General features: G+C 41.4%; 1 protein-coding gene across 5 annotated transcripts in view; it reads left to right on the forward strand.

Moving 5' to 3' along the window:
* ARHGEF11 (Rho guanine nucleotide exchange factor 11) overlaps positions 1-18,162 on the forward strand; it is a 259,221-nt gene that overhangs the window by 81,624 nt on the left and 159,435 nt on the right. For 3 of the 5 annotated variants that reach the window (XM_068253474.1, XM_068253470.1, XM_068253472.1), the window contains exons 2-3: positions 1,696-1,728; positions 7,159-7,173. The exons of 1 other annotated variant lie outside the window; for it this stretch is intronic. In XM_068253474.1, coding sequence (XP_068109575.1) covers positions 1,696-1,728; positions 7,159-7,173 — 48 coding nt within the window. The remainder of the gene's footprint in view (positions 1-1,695; positions 1,729-7,158; positions 7,174-18,162) is intronic. One more of the 5 variants, XM_068253471.1, reaches the window with a different exon arrangement.

Genomic DNA, 18,162 nt, shown 5'->3' on the forward strand with positions numbered 1-18,162 from the left:
CCTTTCTGAAGCATTAACTGTGTGTGTGTGTGTGTGTGTGTGTGTGTGTGTGCCCAAACTAAAAAATGTTTGTTGTGCTGTGAATATTTCCCATTTCCAGACTATCTAGCCACTAAAATTGTGTGTTTGGCTGGTTTTGTATTTATATATTTTTTTTTTCTTTGGAGAATGCTTTCTTGCTTGCTGAAGATAATTCTGTTGTGTCGTTGGGATTTTGAAGCCTATTTTAGGTATAATAATATTTGTGGTCCTGGAAGGGTCAACTCTATCCAAACAAAGTTGGCTTTGAGAAACTAAACTGCCTTTCCTTGCAGTGTTTGCGTATTTGTCCTGAGAAAGAGTACTTTTATGACCCCCATGGTGACTAAAATATTGAGGACCTGCTTTTGTCTACTGGATATTAAAGCCCAACATCAGAAGATGTTCTGCTCTTGTGGATAATGTGATAACTAGCTAAATCCTTTTTGGATTTTTACTGTTGTCAGTGGCTCAGTGCTCCGATTGGGCAGATTTTCCCTATTTCCTGGCTCGGCAATAGTGTTGATCGTTATGAGTAACTTCAGTTTCGTGAATTTTCATGTAATTTCTGATTAGATTTTGATTGCGACCTTGATTTCACTTAATTTTCACACAAATGTATTAAAGTCTATGGGGCATAAGAAAACCATTTTTGCATTTTAGAAAACATTTTTGCATTAATGTCTGTGAGCACTGTTAATACAGTGAGAAAAACTTTTGACTTTCCGAGGGCCTATGATCACTTTCCACAGTCCTGGTCACATGATCTTCACTCCTGATTTATGGACCTATATAGATTTGTCTGGACAGTTTAGGTCTTGTTATATGCCTTTCTTATGCTGGGAATACACGGTTCGTTTCTGGCGCTCAAGTCTCCTCTCGATCGTTTCTGGCGCTCCATTCTCCTCGATCGTTTTTGCCGCTCGATTCTTCAGTCTATTCTCTTTTCTTCCGCTTGTTCTTATCTTTTTCCATTCACTTCTATCACAAATTGAGTGACTAAAGAATCGAATGGGAGATCGGACATGTCAGAAATTATCTATCAAACCATCTAATCGGCTAAAAAATGAACCGTGTATTCCCAGAATAACGGGGCAAGTGCTGTGCTATTTAGTAAGGAGAGGATTTATCATGCCATCTGATGTTTATTTGATCAGGGTTTGCAAACCTGGTGTGTGTCTGACCTTACACAGGGTAATAGGGCACCAGATCACCAGCCTGTGATACATCACCCCTTGTGCCAGTTTAAAGCCTCTACCTGACACTTTTTGAAATCTTAAATGTTCAGCATTGAGGGATTTTAAATGTCCTTTCCATTTGCTTTATATTTCTGCTGTGTGCACTGTATTTTCGTATTTTCTGTTTGACTTTTGTACGGTGTTCTGTCTCTTATCTCTCCACATGCATAACATGGTCTGTGTACACATAAAGTGAGGGGAGGGGATCCTGACCCCACCCCCTTTGTGCACATTCTCCTGTCCCAGAGAACTTTACTTTCTACTTCAGCTTTTGTTGACTACAGCAATGTCTCCTGTGTGTGTTGGTGGATAATCATGTTTGTCTCTGTCCCTGTCACATTGTATGTTGTCATGCCTGTTTGTTTCTCTCTCTCCTCTGTGCCTTCTCTGGATCTGGGGTCTGTCTCCATCTGTCCACCGTCCTCTTTCTGTGTCACAGAGCGCCTTCCAAACGACACCCTCATTTGCCAAGGTATGTTGGAAAATGTCTAAAAATATCTTTCTCTTTCATAAAGGTATGTGTACATCTTTGACATAGGTTAAGATTACTAACAAAAGCTATGAAACTATAGATTCTGTGCTCCAGTCAACCTGTTTGTTCTTTTTTTTTTTTTTTTTTTTATGATGCAGTACGTCATGTTTCAGCATGCTTCACAATAAAAAAAGTTTAAACTATAAACTGTATATTATATCACCTGTGAAATTTATGAAACGGTCTACATTTTTGGGAGGTCTGGTTTAAATAATGATCGTTTTATTTAAAGCAATTAGAAAAGTTTGGCATTAATCTCAGCCTAAATTGGTCCTCTTCGGCTTTAGTGGTATTTTATCTCCTATCACTATGGGCCTAATTTCACTCAGTATTCTGTTGAGCGATTAAGCGGTCAACCTTATTGGTCGATCAGCTACAGTAAAGTTGATTGAAAGTCGATTGACTAGTGGCCCACTCACTACCGAGATGCTATGCGAGTCTCCTTTACTAATCAATCTGAACGATGTTGTGCCTTCATGCTCTGAAACCAAAAATCGATTCTGTGTCGGGCGAAATCATGTGAACAGTTGCCAATTCCTTTATGATCAACCAATATTTCCCAACCCACCCAATCAAGTAAATTGGTGGATTCGAACAGATATCGGATTTTCATTCATCAAGCAGAATGAAACATAATTGATTCTCCCATGTTCTGATAAAATGATTTAATCAAATGGCCGATCGTACAGAAAAATCGAGTAATGTGTGGGCACCTTTACTGAAGTTACCGGTAGTAGAGCACTCAATGAAACAGTCCAATTACAGCTGCAAGGCTAGAAAAAAAACTTTAAAGTCTAAATCTACAACGAGAGCAAATTGCATGTTCACCCTACAGAATACCTCTAGGTGAAACTGTTACCTCAGAGGCAAAGTTTGCTGCTCACCCTAATGGCCCATGAACCCACCATATGATATGCTAAGACCCAAACTAGCTGTGCAGTCATGCAAAAATCTTCAGACTCCAACTTGGACTCCTCAGTTTATAAACCACCGACTCCGACTTAATGTACCCAAAATTGCTCTGATTCCTCAACTCCGACTCCACAACTCTGCTCTCTTCCCTTCATTGTACAGCAGAAAATGCGCTCTTCTCTACAGACCATTGAAATACATGCTTTGGATTATGGGATGGCAAGTGTGTTTTTGAGTTCTTAGGCTTCAGCAGTACATGTTTACATCTGCTGAGAAGAACAGAGGATAGATTTAGTCAAATAGTTTAAAGGTGAATCTAATATACCGAACTAAGGTAGTATTTGCTACTAATGTTTAATTCTTTTAAAGAGGAGCTGTTAGGTATAAGGTCTCAGAGAAAATAAACACATATATCAGTAGCTAAAGATTGGCTGTACTTACATTACATATGCATTTCACTGTCCACGTTTGTACTTCACAGAATTTGTATATAGTATATGCAGAGATTGATGCTCCTGACAGCTCATGGCAGGCTCCATGTTTGTCTGTCTCCTATGAAGTCAAATGTCGTCATGTCCTGCCTGCTTCCTGATCACAGAAAAGCTCGTACTGAATAACAGTAGTGTGCAGTGAATATTAATTAGCCATGTGGCTAGGAACAATAGCGGACTCCTGCAGTGTACTCTGCCCGGAGATTTATCTGTGCTGTGGCTGGACTGAGTTAGAAGCTGCTGAAACTTGATCCTTTCTTCTCCTTAGCAGCCGAGGGGAGGGCCCCAGAATGCTTTGCAGTATGGTATGCGGCTTGTGTCCTCTTGGGTCTAACAGCTTTGCTGATAAGCACACATCAAATGTAAGAGAGATTTTTATCTTCACTATTGCCTTTTTGGCTTCCGTCTAAACTGTTTAACACAGGAGAATAGAGGTTTAAATTAGCTTCTGCAGCCTGACAGTTACTCTTTAATAACTTCTGGTTCCCTAGGTGTCCTAGTTATCCCGTGGCATTGGGAGGCATGGTCAAAATGAGTATTAAAAGCCAAGATGTCTAACTTCACTAGCTCCATGCTTATCCCGGGTTTTAGAACCTTCATCTCTTCATCTAGTCGTAGGATGAAGAGAACAGCCAGGAAACTAGTACATCATCCCATCTGCATACTCAGTCTTTGCCCTCCAACGTGTGTCAAAAAGCCATGCCATTCAGTAAAAAAAAAAAAAAAGAATAGTCAAAACTACTTTGATACCCCAAAACGAGAAAACTTTGTTTTCAATATGTAAACTGATAAGGCTTTTCAAATTCTGGTATATCCAGGAGGCTTTTTGCAATGGAAATCTGTATCTCTGAAGACCAGCATGGGGGTTTAAACTACAGACATGCTTGATATATAATATTGTTATTTGTGCTAGTAGAACCAGCTATCCTGGTTTCTTGTCATGCCTCTGTGCTTTGTTTTAAAAGTTACTTTCATCATTTGTAAAAATGGAACTGTGGGTAATTTTAGTTCATAGGACTTCCTGTCTAATCAGCTTTATGTGAATGTGCAACTTACAGAGCATTGCATGGGGATTAATTGCTTCAGCCTTCAGGCTAGGTTTACAGTGGTCAGTTGCATAACACACGTGTTAAAATGTGTGTGAACTGCGTGTGTGTGAACTGCAATGGATCCTGGACATAGACTTTAATTTAAAGAGACTCTGAAGTCTCATTTTTTTACAAATTTTTTTTTTTTAATTTCATCTTGTTAATAATTATAGCCTTACTTGAATCGCTGCAATCCCACTACAAAACGAGTGTTTTATCCCAGGCTCGCAGGGCTTTACTTCCTAGAAGAGGCAGAGCTTTGAGCTGTAGCTCTTCCTCCTCCGCAGGCAATCTCTGCGGATCGCCGCCTCTTCCCGTCCCTCTCATTCTTCTTTCACTGAGAGGGGCGGGAAGGAGGCGGAGATTGCTTCAAAGCTCTGCCTCTCCAGGGCAGCATGATCTGCGACCTGCAAAGTCCTGGAACTTTACAGGTTGTTTTCCCTATGAAAAAAACACTCCTTTTGCGGCGATTCAAGTAAGGCTATAATGCTTAACAAGATTACATTTAAAAAAACTAGTAAAGTATGAGACCTCAGAGTCTCTTTAAAGTCTGTATGCAGCAAGTTAAGCTAAGTACTAACCTGGCGATGCAGTGAGGTGGATCCAGCAACGTCTCCCTGACGGTGAGCACTCCACAGATCCATCTGTCTCCATCTTCCGGCCGGTGGGTATGTGGGATGTTACATGATGGGCAAGACAAGACTTCAAGCAGTTGTGGTACTTTTGAACGGGACTAGTTGAGGATCTTAAATATCCGATCCGCCATGATGGTCGTTATCAATGAGTATAGATCCGCACTCCCAACATGTGTGTATAAAGGGCGTGCAAACACCAGGATCAAAAGTATCACATCAGAACAGAGAAAAAGAAATCCTGGTACAAAAACGTTGAACCACCAAATTGCATTAGTAAATGACAATTTTTTAGAACACTTCACAGATTAAAACCAAAAAACAGTGCTCCACAACACGACGTGTGTGTGTGTCTAGCAAATAGCATGTCTTACCTCCTACAATAACATGAGTATTACCTTATGCTGCAAGTCTATAGCCATCTGGGTTCACACTAGAACACAGTATAGTAATACTGAGACCCAGGTCCTTAAAGTGCTAATAGTGCTAAGTGCAAACAGACCCCCCCAGCCAGTAGTGCAAAGTGATAATATGCTCATAAGAAATTGGTTGCAAATGAATAGACAAATATAAAAAATAAAGTGCAAGATGATGGACATATAATAGTGGGCAGCAAGTAATGCAACAATAGAACGGTGGTACACATACTATACCAGGACCAGGATGTGATAATGAAAGACGGCAGCAGCAAACTGGTGGAGGGCGGAGAGAGGCACACCAAACACTCGTTTTTTGGTTTCATACCAGGATTTCTTTTTCTCTGTTCTGATATGATGGTCGTTATCACTGCACGACGCGAAGTGACGGTCGCGTGATCGTGCACCTGTACCCATGTTGCAGAATTGCTTAACTACCTTAAGACCGCTCCACGCCCATGGGCGTGGCCGCGGTAGCAACCCCAGGACCGCCTAACGTAGATTGGCGTCAAGTCCAGTTTGCAGGAGATCGCGTGAAGGATGGGCGCACATCTCCTGCTTGGGGGGCGGAACTCCGCCCCGCCTTCAGTCTCCGTTCGGAAGACTGTTAGATGGCGTAGTCGCCGTCTATTTACATGTACAGCGCTTTTGAATCATTCGTGTGCTGTGTTGTGTGGCCCTGCAGCTTGGCCTTGAAGCTGCAGTGGCCAATTAATAAAAAAACAGCCTGGTCTTTAGGGGGGTTTAGCACTGTGGTCCTGAAGTGGTTAAACAACCGGTGGTAGCTCAAAAAATCGTTGGTCATCGGAAGGATCGCGAGGTGGTTATAGACCTTTAGAATAACACAATCCTTTACAATGCAGAACTGTGAACAGGGCCTAAGTGTTTTTTCGCCTTATGCAGCCATGCAATTCTAACATTTCAGCGCATTGTCATTCATTCACCAATAACTTCATCACTATTTATCACACCTAAAATATCTATTTGTGGGTGATATTAAAACATTTTTTTTTAGTAATAATGTTATTCTCCATTTCCATCCACTATAGTTTTAAAATAAACTATGCTATCACAGATAAAACCTACACATTTTATTTGCACATTTGTCCTGGTTATCCCAACATTTAAATTATGTTCCTAGTGCAATGTATAGGGATAACCTATTATTTGGAATGAAGGTATATTTTTTTCTATATAGTGTTTTATTTTTTTTTCCTCATTGTACCCTAGCAATAGCTGGAAGTTGTTTGCATGAAATGTGCATGCAAGCTGGGATTAACCATTGTTGTCCTGCTAAGGGACAGTGAAACGACTGCTATGAAAATCTACTTCCTATGAGAAATGAATATCCACATACACAGCATAGTTTTCCAATGACACGGTCCTGAAGCCGTTAATTAACAACTGAATATTTAACTTAATAATTAATAATCTGCCAATACTCAAATAGTATAGTTGTTTCCTTAGTAGGAAAGAGGAGAATGCTTTCATTACACATATTGGCATCTGGGGCCTGTTGGCTTGATTAGGGAATAGCTGCACACAGGCAAAAATCAGCTATCCTCATCTCTCTGGAGCTTTCAGCTAATTTGATCACCTTAGTGCAATAACAATATGACTAGTGGGCTCTGAGTCATGCGTTGCTTTGTGTGGTTTACATAATGCAGTATTGCACAAAATTGTCATCAGCTGCAATATCTACATTTATGAGGTAAAATTTCCATTAACACGCTAGTTTTCATGTCTGTAGCTGTCATTTTGTTTCTGTCTCCACTAACCTGTGTCTTTTTCTTGTCCATTCCATTCTGCCGCTGTCTCACCTTCCTACCAGTCCCATTGCAACCTGGTAAGATGTGACTGTCCTTTAGTTTTGCATGCAAATTTAACATTTATTTGTGCTGGTGTTCCACTACATTAAATGCATTGAATGTGTTTAAAGGGAAGGTCCAAGCAAAATAAAAAATGAGTTTCACTTACCTAGGGCTTCTACCAGTCCCATGCAGCCATCCTGTGCCCTCGTGGTCACTCACTGCTGCTCCAGTCCCTGGCTGGTAGCTTGCCGACCTCGGAGGTCGGCGGGCCGCATTGCGTACATTTTTACGCATTCCCGCTAGTGCAGGAACATGAACATTTTTACGCATTGAACCACTAACGCGTAAAAATGTATGTGTTAATGTTCCTGCACTAGCGGGAATGCGTAAAAATGTACGCAATGCGGCCCGCCGACCTCCGAGGTCGGCAAGCTACCAGCGGGGGACTGGAGCAGCAGTGAGTGACCACGAGGGCACAGGATGGCTGCATGGAGCTGGTAGAAGCCCCAGGTAAGTGAAACTCATTTTTTTTTATTTAGCTTAGACCTTCCCTTTAAGGAACAGATCATGTGAAAGGTGTGGCTTGAGTGACCTAGTGTACAACACTTTACTGTAAAGTGCTTACAAAGGTGATCCTTTTGCTGCTGGTGGCTGTTCAACATGATTTCAGGCCTGTTAAAAAAAGTACCTCCTTGGCTCCTCTATTATATAGGGCTAAATTAGGGGTCAGTTTAATAAGCCAAGTAATAAAAAATTGTATGATAGTAAGGTAACATAAAATAAAGAGCCCTATTATAGGGGAGCACTAAAAGGATGGGAACTATAATACACACTACCACAGGTTACTGTAATAGGGAGCGCTAAAGAGGAGGAACATGGAATGGGGACTTAAGACGGAGGCTATTACACTTAATAACGTTTTTACCCACACCTTCTTTTAAAGACCGCGCCACCTGCAAAATTCCCACTTTCTCCGCTAATGCAGGGGTTCCATGAGATCCAAAAATTATTTGAAGGTTACTTCCATGGTTAAGTAATATCACCCTAGTAGGTTTATTATTTTTGGTCTTGGAAATATGCTTTAAAATATAAATCAACTTAGACTATAAAAATAGTGTGGCCCAAAGTATGCCTTGATGAGTACCGTAATTACATTATAATCCATTATTATGGATTGTTATATACCTGAAGAGAACAAAGAGCTTTTCCATCTTATGTTGTTAATAAACACTGTCCAGCAGCTTACGCATTCTTTACCATCACCCCAATGTCCATGGTGATTTCCAACAACATAACATTACAGATCTGTTATCTGCATATCAGGTCTGCTCAGTGCACAGACAGTGATGGGATAGGGTGTAACAATCAGATCTAATGCACACTTGAGAAATCAGATGTGAGTCAGGACATTTATTGGAATTATGATTTTACAGTTTCAGCAGGTTATAGCACTATTGGATACAACTTCTACAAGCCATAGATCAGCCCATTTCTGAATGATCATTTGAACAGTGCTTTGTGGTATGTTCAAGGCTTTGGAAATCTTTTTGTAGCCTAAGCGTCCTTTTACACTTAATCAGTTGCTCTCAGTTAAAACGGAAAGAAAACTGATTTTCAAAGTAAGTCCCATGTTTTCCTATGGCACCTTTTACACTTAACGCGTTTTAACTGCAATCTTCTTCCCAATGCTCTGCTATAGAAAAAACGTGCACTAACTGATTAAGTGTAAAAGGGGCCTAAGCCTGCTTTAAATTTCTCAATAACTTTATCCCTGACTGTCTGGTGTGTTCTTTGGACTTCATGGTGTTGTTGCTCCCAATATTCTCTTAGACAACCTCTGAGGCCATCACAGAGCAGCTGTATTTGTACTGACATTAGATTACAGACAGGTGCACTCTATTTAGTCATTAGCACTCATCAGGCAATGTCTACGGGCAACTGACTGCACTCAGACCAAAGGTTATTTGTAAAAAATGTATGATTTTCTTAAACTTCTCACCTGTACACCACTTTGTGTTGATCTTTCACGTGGAATTCCAATAAAATTGACTCATGTTTGTGGCAGTAATATGACAAAATGTGAAAAACGTCAAGGGGGCCGAATACTTCTGCAAACCACTGTACACTACCTCTGATTCACTAACCTGGAGCAAGGGGTTCTCTGTATGGGAGTGTGTGCAGCTGCAGCTGCACTACCTCTGATTCACTAACCTTTCAGCCATCTACACTGTGTACTGATGTCCCGGGCAAACGTTACAAACTCTTCCAGTCCACAGCAGTAGTAAATCCAGACACATATCTTTTTCAGGGATTTCTAGTCCCGGAGAACCAGGACAGATGTGTTGACAGCATATGAATAATCTAAGTACATTATTTAATTTGGTTTCAAGGAGGCAAAACAGTCAGTTTCTATTTCAGACAAAGGCACATCATGGAATAGTAAAAGTCTCTGTTCTCCTATTCCTGCATGCTTGTGTTTATCATTGATCTTGGCACCTCACAGCTCCAGTACTGAAGGGGTTATAACCGGCTGTGCAGACCTGCTGTCAAGGTTATAGTACTTTGTCCATACACTGCTAAAGTTTTATTTGAGAATTCCTGCTCTGCCAGGAAACACTGTCAAAGAATGCAAAGAATGTATCAGGCTTCATGCAGCTGAATTTCCGCTTACCTTTCTCACTGTGTACTTCAGTGCTTTGTTCTCTGCTGCCCTGTACAACACAACTATCAAACTGTGTAAAATGGAAATAGAACCAGAATACAATGATTTGCAAATTATATTTGAAAATGGTACAAAAAACAACATAACAATTGTTGAAACCAAGATATTGTTTTGTTGTTGTGGTTTTTTTTGTTGTTGTTTTGTTTTGTTTCTATTTTATGAAAATTGTGCTCATTTTGAACATCTCTTTACTAAGTAGTTTAAAGGGGAACAAACATACTGTCATTAAGTTACATTAGTTATATTAATTAAAATAGATAGGTAATATAATCTCCCCACCATCATCCTCGGGGATTTCAATATTCCCATCGATAAACCCAACAACTGTTGCGACCTGGCTACTCACCATAGCCAACTCACTTGGCCTAGTACAACACACCAACACCCCCGCCCACACTGTAGGTCACACTCTTGACCTTCTATTCACTAAATCCACCACCATTACAGACCTTGACATCGCACCCTTCCCACCCTCAGACCATCACCTTAGGGTGGGGAGAGTGGAGAAAAGGGCATGGAGGGGGTCAGCAAGGACACCAGGGTTTAGCTTGCGTAGGTCTCTCTGCCATCGACCAGGTGGGTGGGCAGGTAGCTTGTAGACCAAAGTTCTGATGCTGTGAAACTGTTAAACACCAAGCCTTTTCAGTGCTGCTGAGTAGATTTTTAGTCTGGAGGTTCACTTTAAGAATAACATTCCCTAACGTACCTTTACTTACTGTCTGTATTTAGAATACTAGATATCTGGGAAGTTTTCAAAGTTTTTCTCTGCTTCCTCTTTCCTGGATATTCCTCAATCCTCTCCAGCATTTTCTCTTCCTCTTCCCATTAATGTCTCCTCCCCCCCCCCCCCCCCTTCCATTATATTTGTAAGTTAATTAGGCAAACAACAACAACTAACATTTGTAAAGCACTTTTCTACTGTAGGACTCAAAGTGCAAAAAAACTCAGAAGGCCAAGTTTACATTTGATAGACAGCGGATGGCACATTTTTTAAGGGGCCGTTTAAGACTGGCGGGGCCTGAACCAGCTACTAGGCGTCTCACTCAACAGAAAAACATTTGGTGATTTCCATAGTTGCTTCCTGGCACGCAGCGTTTTTAACCCCCAGCACAGGGGACACGGACATGTGACACTTAGCGAACCTGGAAGTTGCATGTTGCTTCCAGGATTTAATAAAACGACCGTAAAAATCAGGATTGGAATGTAGCGTTTGCGCAAAAGACAGTAAATGATCATAACTGCACTGTCCATTCACTTCAACGGACAGCTCTTAAATGACGCACCCGTGTAAACCTACCCTAAAAAAGCATATATATTTATTTCTGTTGGGGCTCAGAATGGCTGGCTGCTATCAGTTTACTGTATAAAAACTCAAAAATTCACCATGCACGATATATGAACCTTATAGATTGCTATATTTTTAATACCAAAACTGTCATCCACAGGAGACCCAGCTACACCCAACCACCACCTGCATGTTATTGTGTATATTTTTTTATACTTTACCAGATCACATGTCCTTCTTCCAATAAATTTCATGTACTTTACCTCAGACATATTCTTTTATTTCTCACTAGTGGCTTAGCCCGTTTAAAAACGGGCTAGGTCTGTCCCTAATGCGCCGCATGCATGCGCGCACCCATCGCGCGCCCGCCCCTTCTGGCCCCGTTCTCCTCCGGCTCTCGCCAGTGTCTCTGCATCCCTGTACATGCACAGTGCACAAAAAGCACTGACTGACGGACGGACATAGGACACAGGGACACTTGCCTTTTATTAGGTAGGATACATTTCTCCACTATTATTTTGGTGACTGCTTAGGAATGTCCGCTGTACAGACATGGAACCCGGATCACAGCTGACCAGCCTGTTCTGTACTATGCAGAGTAGACAGTGGATTAGGTGCGAGCAGTATCCTGTTGTGAGAAATTTATTAAGTATTTCACACAGGAAGGCCAAAGATGCTCCATGCCATTCTAATGCTCACCTGCACTGTATTGACCTGATGAAGTTGGCAACACCCATGAAATGCATCATCATTTTAGTGTAAATAAATTGTATCCTATTTTTCTCTCATGATTTTGTCTTTAAATAAGGTAAACCGCTATGTCATCTCCTCGCTATAGGGAATGCCTTAGGATATTTCCCTATACTGTATATCCAGGAGTATTTTATTTTTTCTATACCTTTGGAAGATACCACAATCATGAGAGGAGACAGGCTTGCCTTTTTCTCACCCAGTACATGGTTGCTTGGCTTGCAACCCTTTTTGGTGAGTATCTTTCTTTATTACATATCTCATTCACAAATCACTCTACCTACACTATAGTGGTGTTTCTGATAGTTTCTTTTCTTTTTTTTTTTCATCTCTTGAGAGCTCCGCCTTTTTACTCCAACCCCATCTCCCAGGAAGGAGAGTTAGGGATAGGTCAGGATAGTTAAGTAGGTGCACCCTGAAGCTTGGGGGAAGGTTTTTCAGCGTGCTATTTCTTGCAAGAACAACAGAGCACATCACATAACGGAGACAATAGGAGCGCTTCCAAATGTACATATGGACTGTATCTGTAAAATGTCATTTATAAAGCTATAAACCTTTACTGCTGTGATGTTATTGTATGACTTGAGTTTGTTTGGAGATCGTTTTGCAGTTTACATGTAGTACGGAGCTGGGCATAGCAGTCTATCATTTCCTTCATGCCTGGAATTTGGTCTTAAAGGGACAGTGTGCTGGTATTAGTTCTCTTTTTTTTTGCTTCATTTGTGAAAGTTTACAATTTTGGAATTGGGATAATGAACAGCAGCAGAAGACTGTAAATGAAATGCCAAGCCATCGTTAACCAATTGGATCAGTAAATGATGCAGGACCTAGGTGAAGTGTTGCGGACACATCCCTGTAAAATTGTGTGCAGCTCTGTACACACTGCACTCAGTGAATGATAATCTGCCCAATTGATCCGTCATATTAGGTGTTCAAAATGCCTCAGCACCATCAGGGATTGTTCATTTACCATTGAGCCATTGTTTGTGCTTTACATTTTCAAATGACATCTAAACTACAGAGTTTATTTTTATTTATTCCTGTTGAAAATGCTTAAAAAAAATATTAGCAAAACATTTGAGGTGGAGAGACACTGCAGATCGCTTTTTGATCAGTTTTAATTTTTAAAAAACGTTCCCATCGACTTGCATTTAAATTGCTGTAAAATTGCGATTGAACAATTTTGCCACTATTTTACCGTTCTTTTAATGCAAGTCAATGGGAGCATGTTTTTAAAGATGAAAATGGATCGAAAAAATGCTCTGCCGTGCTTCTCTGCCCTAAATCCACATTTGAGGGTAATTTAATTGTCTGACGCTCTTCCACCAGTTGTTAGCGGTTTATCCTTGCTTAAATCCACATGCAGTAAACCTGATGCACGATTTACCCAGAGCCTTCTAGTCAGGACCTAATAAGGCAGTCTAGTTCACGTGTGTGTATACAGACAGGTCCCAGATTTATCCCCTATGCTACACGTTTATGGTGAATAGGGGAAAGGTAAAAGTATCATACACGTGCTACTTTGCAGTATTTAGGGAACTCCATTAGGTTTTTTGTTTGTCGAATTAAATCCTTTAGAGCATTATCTACAGCTAAATATTTAATATTCCCAAACATCTGTACATTTTCCAGTATGTTGTTTTTACAGGCATCCCTTGTCTTCCTTGTCCGACTTAGTGGACCTGAAGTGGGGTTTGAATTGCAAAATTAAATATAACCTAGAGAACTTGTCATACATTTTCCTAAATCACTTTACTTGTGCCACCTTACTGGCATTGACCCTACCATAAATATACACACCTAACCTGATTTCAGGGCAGAATGTCTGGCCATGTCCCAGCCAAGCCTTAGGCCCGGTTCACATTAGCGGTTGTTTGCCAAACGGACCGGATGACCTGACCGGATCCTGACCGGATCCGGATCGGAACCGTACGGTTCTGATCCGGATCCGATCCGGATCCGGTCAGGTTGCATCAGGTGTCCATCAGGATGCGATCCGGATCCGTTTGGCAAAAGTTTGTTAAAAACAAAAAAAAAGTTGGGGTCTGGGAGGTCAGCAGAAGGGGGACCTGTGGAATCAGGCCCTCTGCTGTTTAGCACTCACCTCCACCTCCGACATGCTGCCAACATCTCCGGATCCAGCTGTGCTGCTCCACTCCAAAATGCTTGCCCATGTGTCCCCATCCAATATCGCCGCAACAATCCCCATAGGAAGTGGGGTAGAACATCCGGATTTCTCAGCCAGTGTGTTGTGCGCTCTCCGGTTCCCATTGGTTTGTATTGGCCGGATGGTGCAGTCCGGCTCCGCCCCGGATACGGCTGCCGGAGGAGCCGGATGAAAAAATAGCGCATGTTGGAACGGAGGCCGGAGTCCGGATCCGGCCCGGATCCGGTCCGGCTCCGGTTTGGCAGAACGGACGCATGTGAACGGACGCATAGGCTTTCATTGCTATGCCGTGCGTCCGTTCCGTCCGTTCTGCAAGCGGTGCGGCTCCGGCACGGCGATTCCGGAGGGCCACCGCAAGTGTGAACCGGGCCTTATTGGCCAAAGTCCTACAATACTGCTCCTCACATACATTGGTAACACACACACACACACACACACACACACACACACACACACACATATATACATACACACACACACACACATATATACATACACACACACACATACACATACATACACACACACACATACACATACATATATACATACACACACACATACATATATACATACACACACACACACACACATACACATACATATATACATACACACACACACATACACATACATATATACATACACACACACATATACATATATACATACACACACACATATATACATATATACATACACACACATACATATATACATACACACACCTTTCCCAAGAGAGAATGGGAAACTGGGCCTGAGGTTTAAGTCCAACGAGTTTGCAAGATAAGCAATTGCAGAGAACTGCTGTAAATGCATTTCCTCACGCCTCAGCCAATAATCGAGCATGACAAGACAAGACAAGACAAATAACATTTATATTGCGCTTTTCTCCTTGCGGACTCAAAGCGCCAGAGCTGCAGCCACTAGGGCGCGCTCTATTGGCAGTAGCAGTGTAAGGGAGACTTGCCAAAGGTCTCCTACTGAATTAGTGCTGGCTTACTGAACAGGCAGAGCCGAGATTCGAACCCAGGTCTCCTGTGTCAGAGGCAGAACCCTTAACCATTACACTATCAGCCAACATGAGTACAGTAGCACCCGACCACAAGGGATCAGTCTGGCAGATCAACTTGGCTAAGTGACGGCCAATTACTTTTTTCACGCCACTCCCCCGCCCACCACGTGAAGTCACATTCGTGCCACTCCGTCTTCCTTCCACCCCTCCCCCTGCATAACAACAGAACGCCTTGTCGCTGACACCTGTCTGTACAGGACAGCACAATGAGTCAAGTCAAAGGTGTGTACACACCTAAAGACCACTATACATTCTAAATGCCACATATATTTCCAGTAATTACTAGCACATAGCAATGCAAAGGCTTTTTTCACCATATCCGTTTTTATGTGAAGAAAATGACATTTATAGAGAACAGTTTTCACTTTGGGTTTTACCATGGAGTACTATGTCCAGAGCATCCAGTATACAAAAACAATCTTCACTGGCTATAATCCTGTGAGTAAAATGTGTTCAGAATCATAAAAAGCAGAAATATAGCTTCAAATAGTGTGTACCTAACTCATCAGCTGCAGCTATTTGTGTTCATGTGTGTCACTCTCTTTTTGCCTCATGCATTGTAAACAGAGTTTACAGCCAGGTAGAGCTCATTCTGAATGGGTGTGGGAAAGCATCCATGTAAGGAAAAAGTAAAGTTCTTCTCTTCGGATCCGTCTCTGTATCTAAAAAAAAAATCCCTCAGCTGTCCTCATATGATTTGTGAAAAAGCTGTGTGTGTGTTTAGCAGGGCAGAAAAAAACAATAAATAAATTCTCTGTGAAGAGTGACAGAGAAGTGGAACCTATCTACATGGTACAGCTCTAGCCCTAATGCCAACACAAACTGTTAAAAAGCTTATAAACAAAGCATTTTTTCACACAGGCTGTAAAGAGAGGCCTCTGAAAAGCTTTGTATTGTTGCTGGCTAAATGCTCTTTGGGGATCTGGGTTTTACAGAAGGACAATTTATTTGATAGTTCCTCTTTAATGTTAGGTTTAGTTGGCATTATAAAAGCCTGTTTTCAGCTATCTTTTAAAGGCCCTTCTAAATAAATATTTGTAAATACTGTAAAGCTCTGCACACACGTAATGACTGTAAAAGACAGCGATTATCATCCAGGTAAACCGATCCATCCTGGCAGATTGTTTTGGACAATAATCACAGTTATTAGTTTGAATCGAAAGATAAATGATTGTGCCATTCAAAGTACTCAGGTATGACTAGTTACGCACATCTGAGTCCTCATTTTAGCTCGAACACTTCAATCAGCACAATCGTTGTGCCAACGCTAAATTAAAATGTGCTCCAACATCAATCGCTCGATGCTGGGTATCGAAATTTTATAACGACACCGATCAAGTGTGTAGAGCCTAAGCTGCAATAACTAAAAAACAAAGAGGATATTGTTATTTAACAATTCTGTTGTTTTTATTTAAAGAAAACCTGAAGCCAAAAAGTAATGTACACACTATTGTCCAATCCCACTTACTTTAACAAATCAAACCTAATAATCCCAATATTTCTAAAGCTGCATTAACTAACTGGCATGCTAAGGACAATCTGCTGAGACTACAGCATTAGCTAATTAGGACATTGCTTAGAGAATCTGTACTGTAAAATTCTTACTATAAAAAGCATACCATTCTATTCATTATGTTCTCCTGGGCCCCTCTGTGCTGTTTCTGCCTCTCCCTGCTTCAATCCTGGCTTGTAATTGCCAGTTTTATGCAGTGTTTACAAACAAAAGGCATAGCAATTTGATACGCTGAGAGTAGCTTAGTGTGTGAGTCATACAGAGTGTGCAGGGGGCCTGGAGAGGGTGTGTATAGCTTCTGCCAATGACAAGCAGTGCAGCACATTCCACACATTACAGCCTCAGCTGACAGAGCCGACAGAAGAGAGAAGATTAGATGATATAACAGAGATAACACAGCCACTGTGCAAATAGGAAAGGCTGCAGTAAGACAGAGCACGTTAGAACAGCTATAAGAACATATAGGATAGAAGAAATAAGGCTCAAAATTTTGTTAGTCTCTTTAAAGGAGCACTGTAGGGGGGTAGGGGAAAAAAAAGTTGAACTTACCTGGGGCTTCTAATGGTTCCCCGCAGACGTCCTGTGCCCGCGCAGCCACTCACCGAGGCTCTGGTTCCCTTTATCGTGTTCACTTCTGGAATTTTGGACTTTAAATTCGGAAAACTACTGCACCTGTGTGGCTGCGCCCTTACTCCCACTGACCTCATCAAGAGTGTATTGTGCAGGCCCAGTGGCGCAGGCGCCATGGTTTTCAGACTTTAAAGTCAGAAATTCCAGAAGTGAACCGGAGAAGGGGACCGGAGTATCGGTGAGTGGCTGCGCGGGCACAGGATGTCTGCGGGGGACCATTAGAAGAAGCCCCAAGTTAGTTCAACTTTATTGCTGAACACCTAATGTACTCCTATGGCATACTACGTTTTGTAAAACCATGTGCGATTACTGCAATGCAATTTTTCGGACATTAAAAAAACCAAGAACATTTTTGCATACTGTGTGTAAATTGCTGTCAGTGTATTTTAATTGCAATGCATATGTAATACATTTTTTGTTTTATTTTATTTGCATGTATTTTTATGAAAATGATGCCTAAAAATGCTGGTAAAAAAACCATAGGCAACAGTTCAGTGGCTCAGCGCTTTTCGGACACCTCTCTCTAATGGTGGCCATACATGGTACAATTTTTTTCATACAATCTTACCATTTCTATGTAGTATAAGGGTAAATTAAATGAATATACTGAAAGGATAATTTAGGCAGTTCCCTTATATTACATAGAAATGGTAAGATTGTATGAAAAAATTGTACCATGTATGGCCACCATAAAGCAGAGCTAGATGTTTGTTTCTATGGTAAGGGAAGATGACGCAGTGTGGAATGGAGTGGCTTATGGTGGGAAGGGCAAGTAGAACAAATGTGCTCAGTGGCCTCGGTCATATAGAGATTTGCTGCTTTTTGTAATTTTCAGTGCAATTAGCGTCACTTTAATGCATACCGATGTTATGCTATCCAACT

The sequence above is a fragment of the Hyperolius riggenbachi genome, chromosome 9 (assembly GCF_040937935.1).
Source record: "Hyperolius riggenbachi isolate aHypRig1 chromosome 9, aHypRig1.pri, whole genome shotgun sequence".
Lineage (NCBI taxonomy): Eukaryota > Metazoa > Chordata > Amphibia > Anura > Hyperoliidae > Hyperolius > Hyperolius riggenbachi.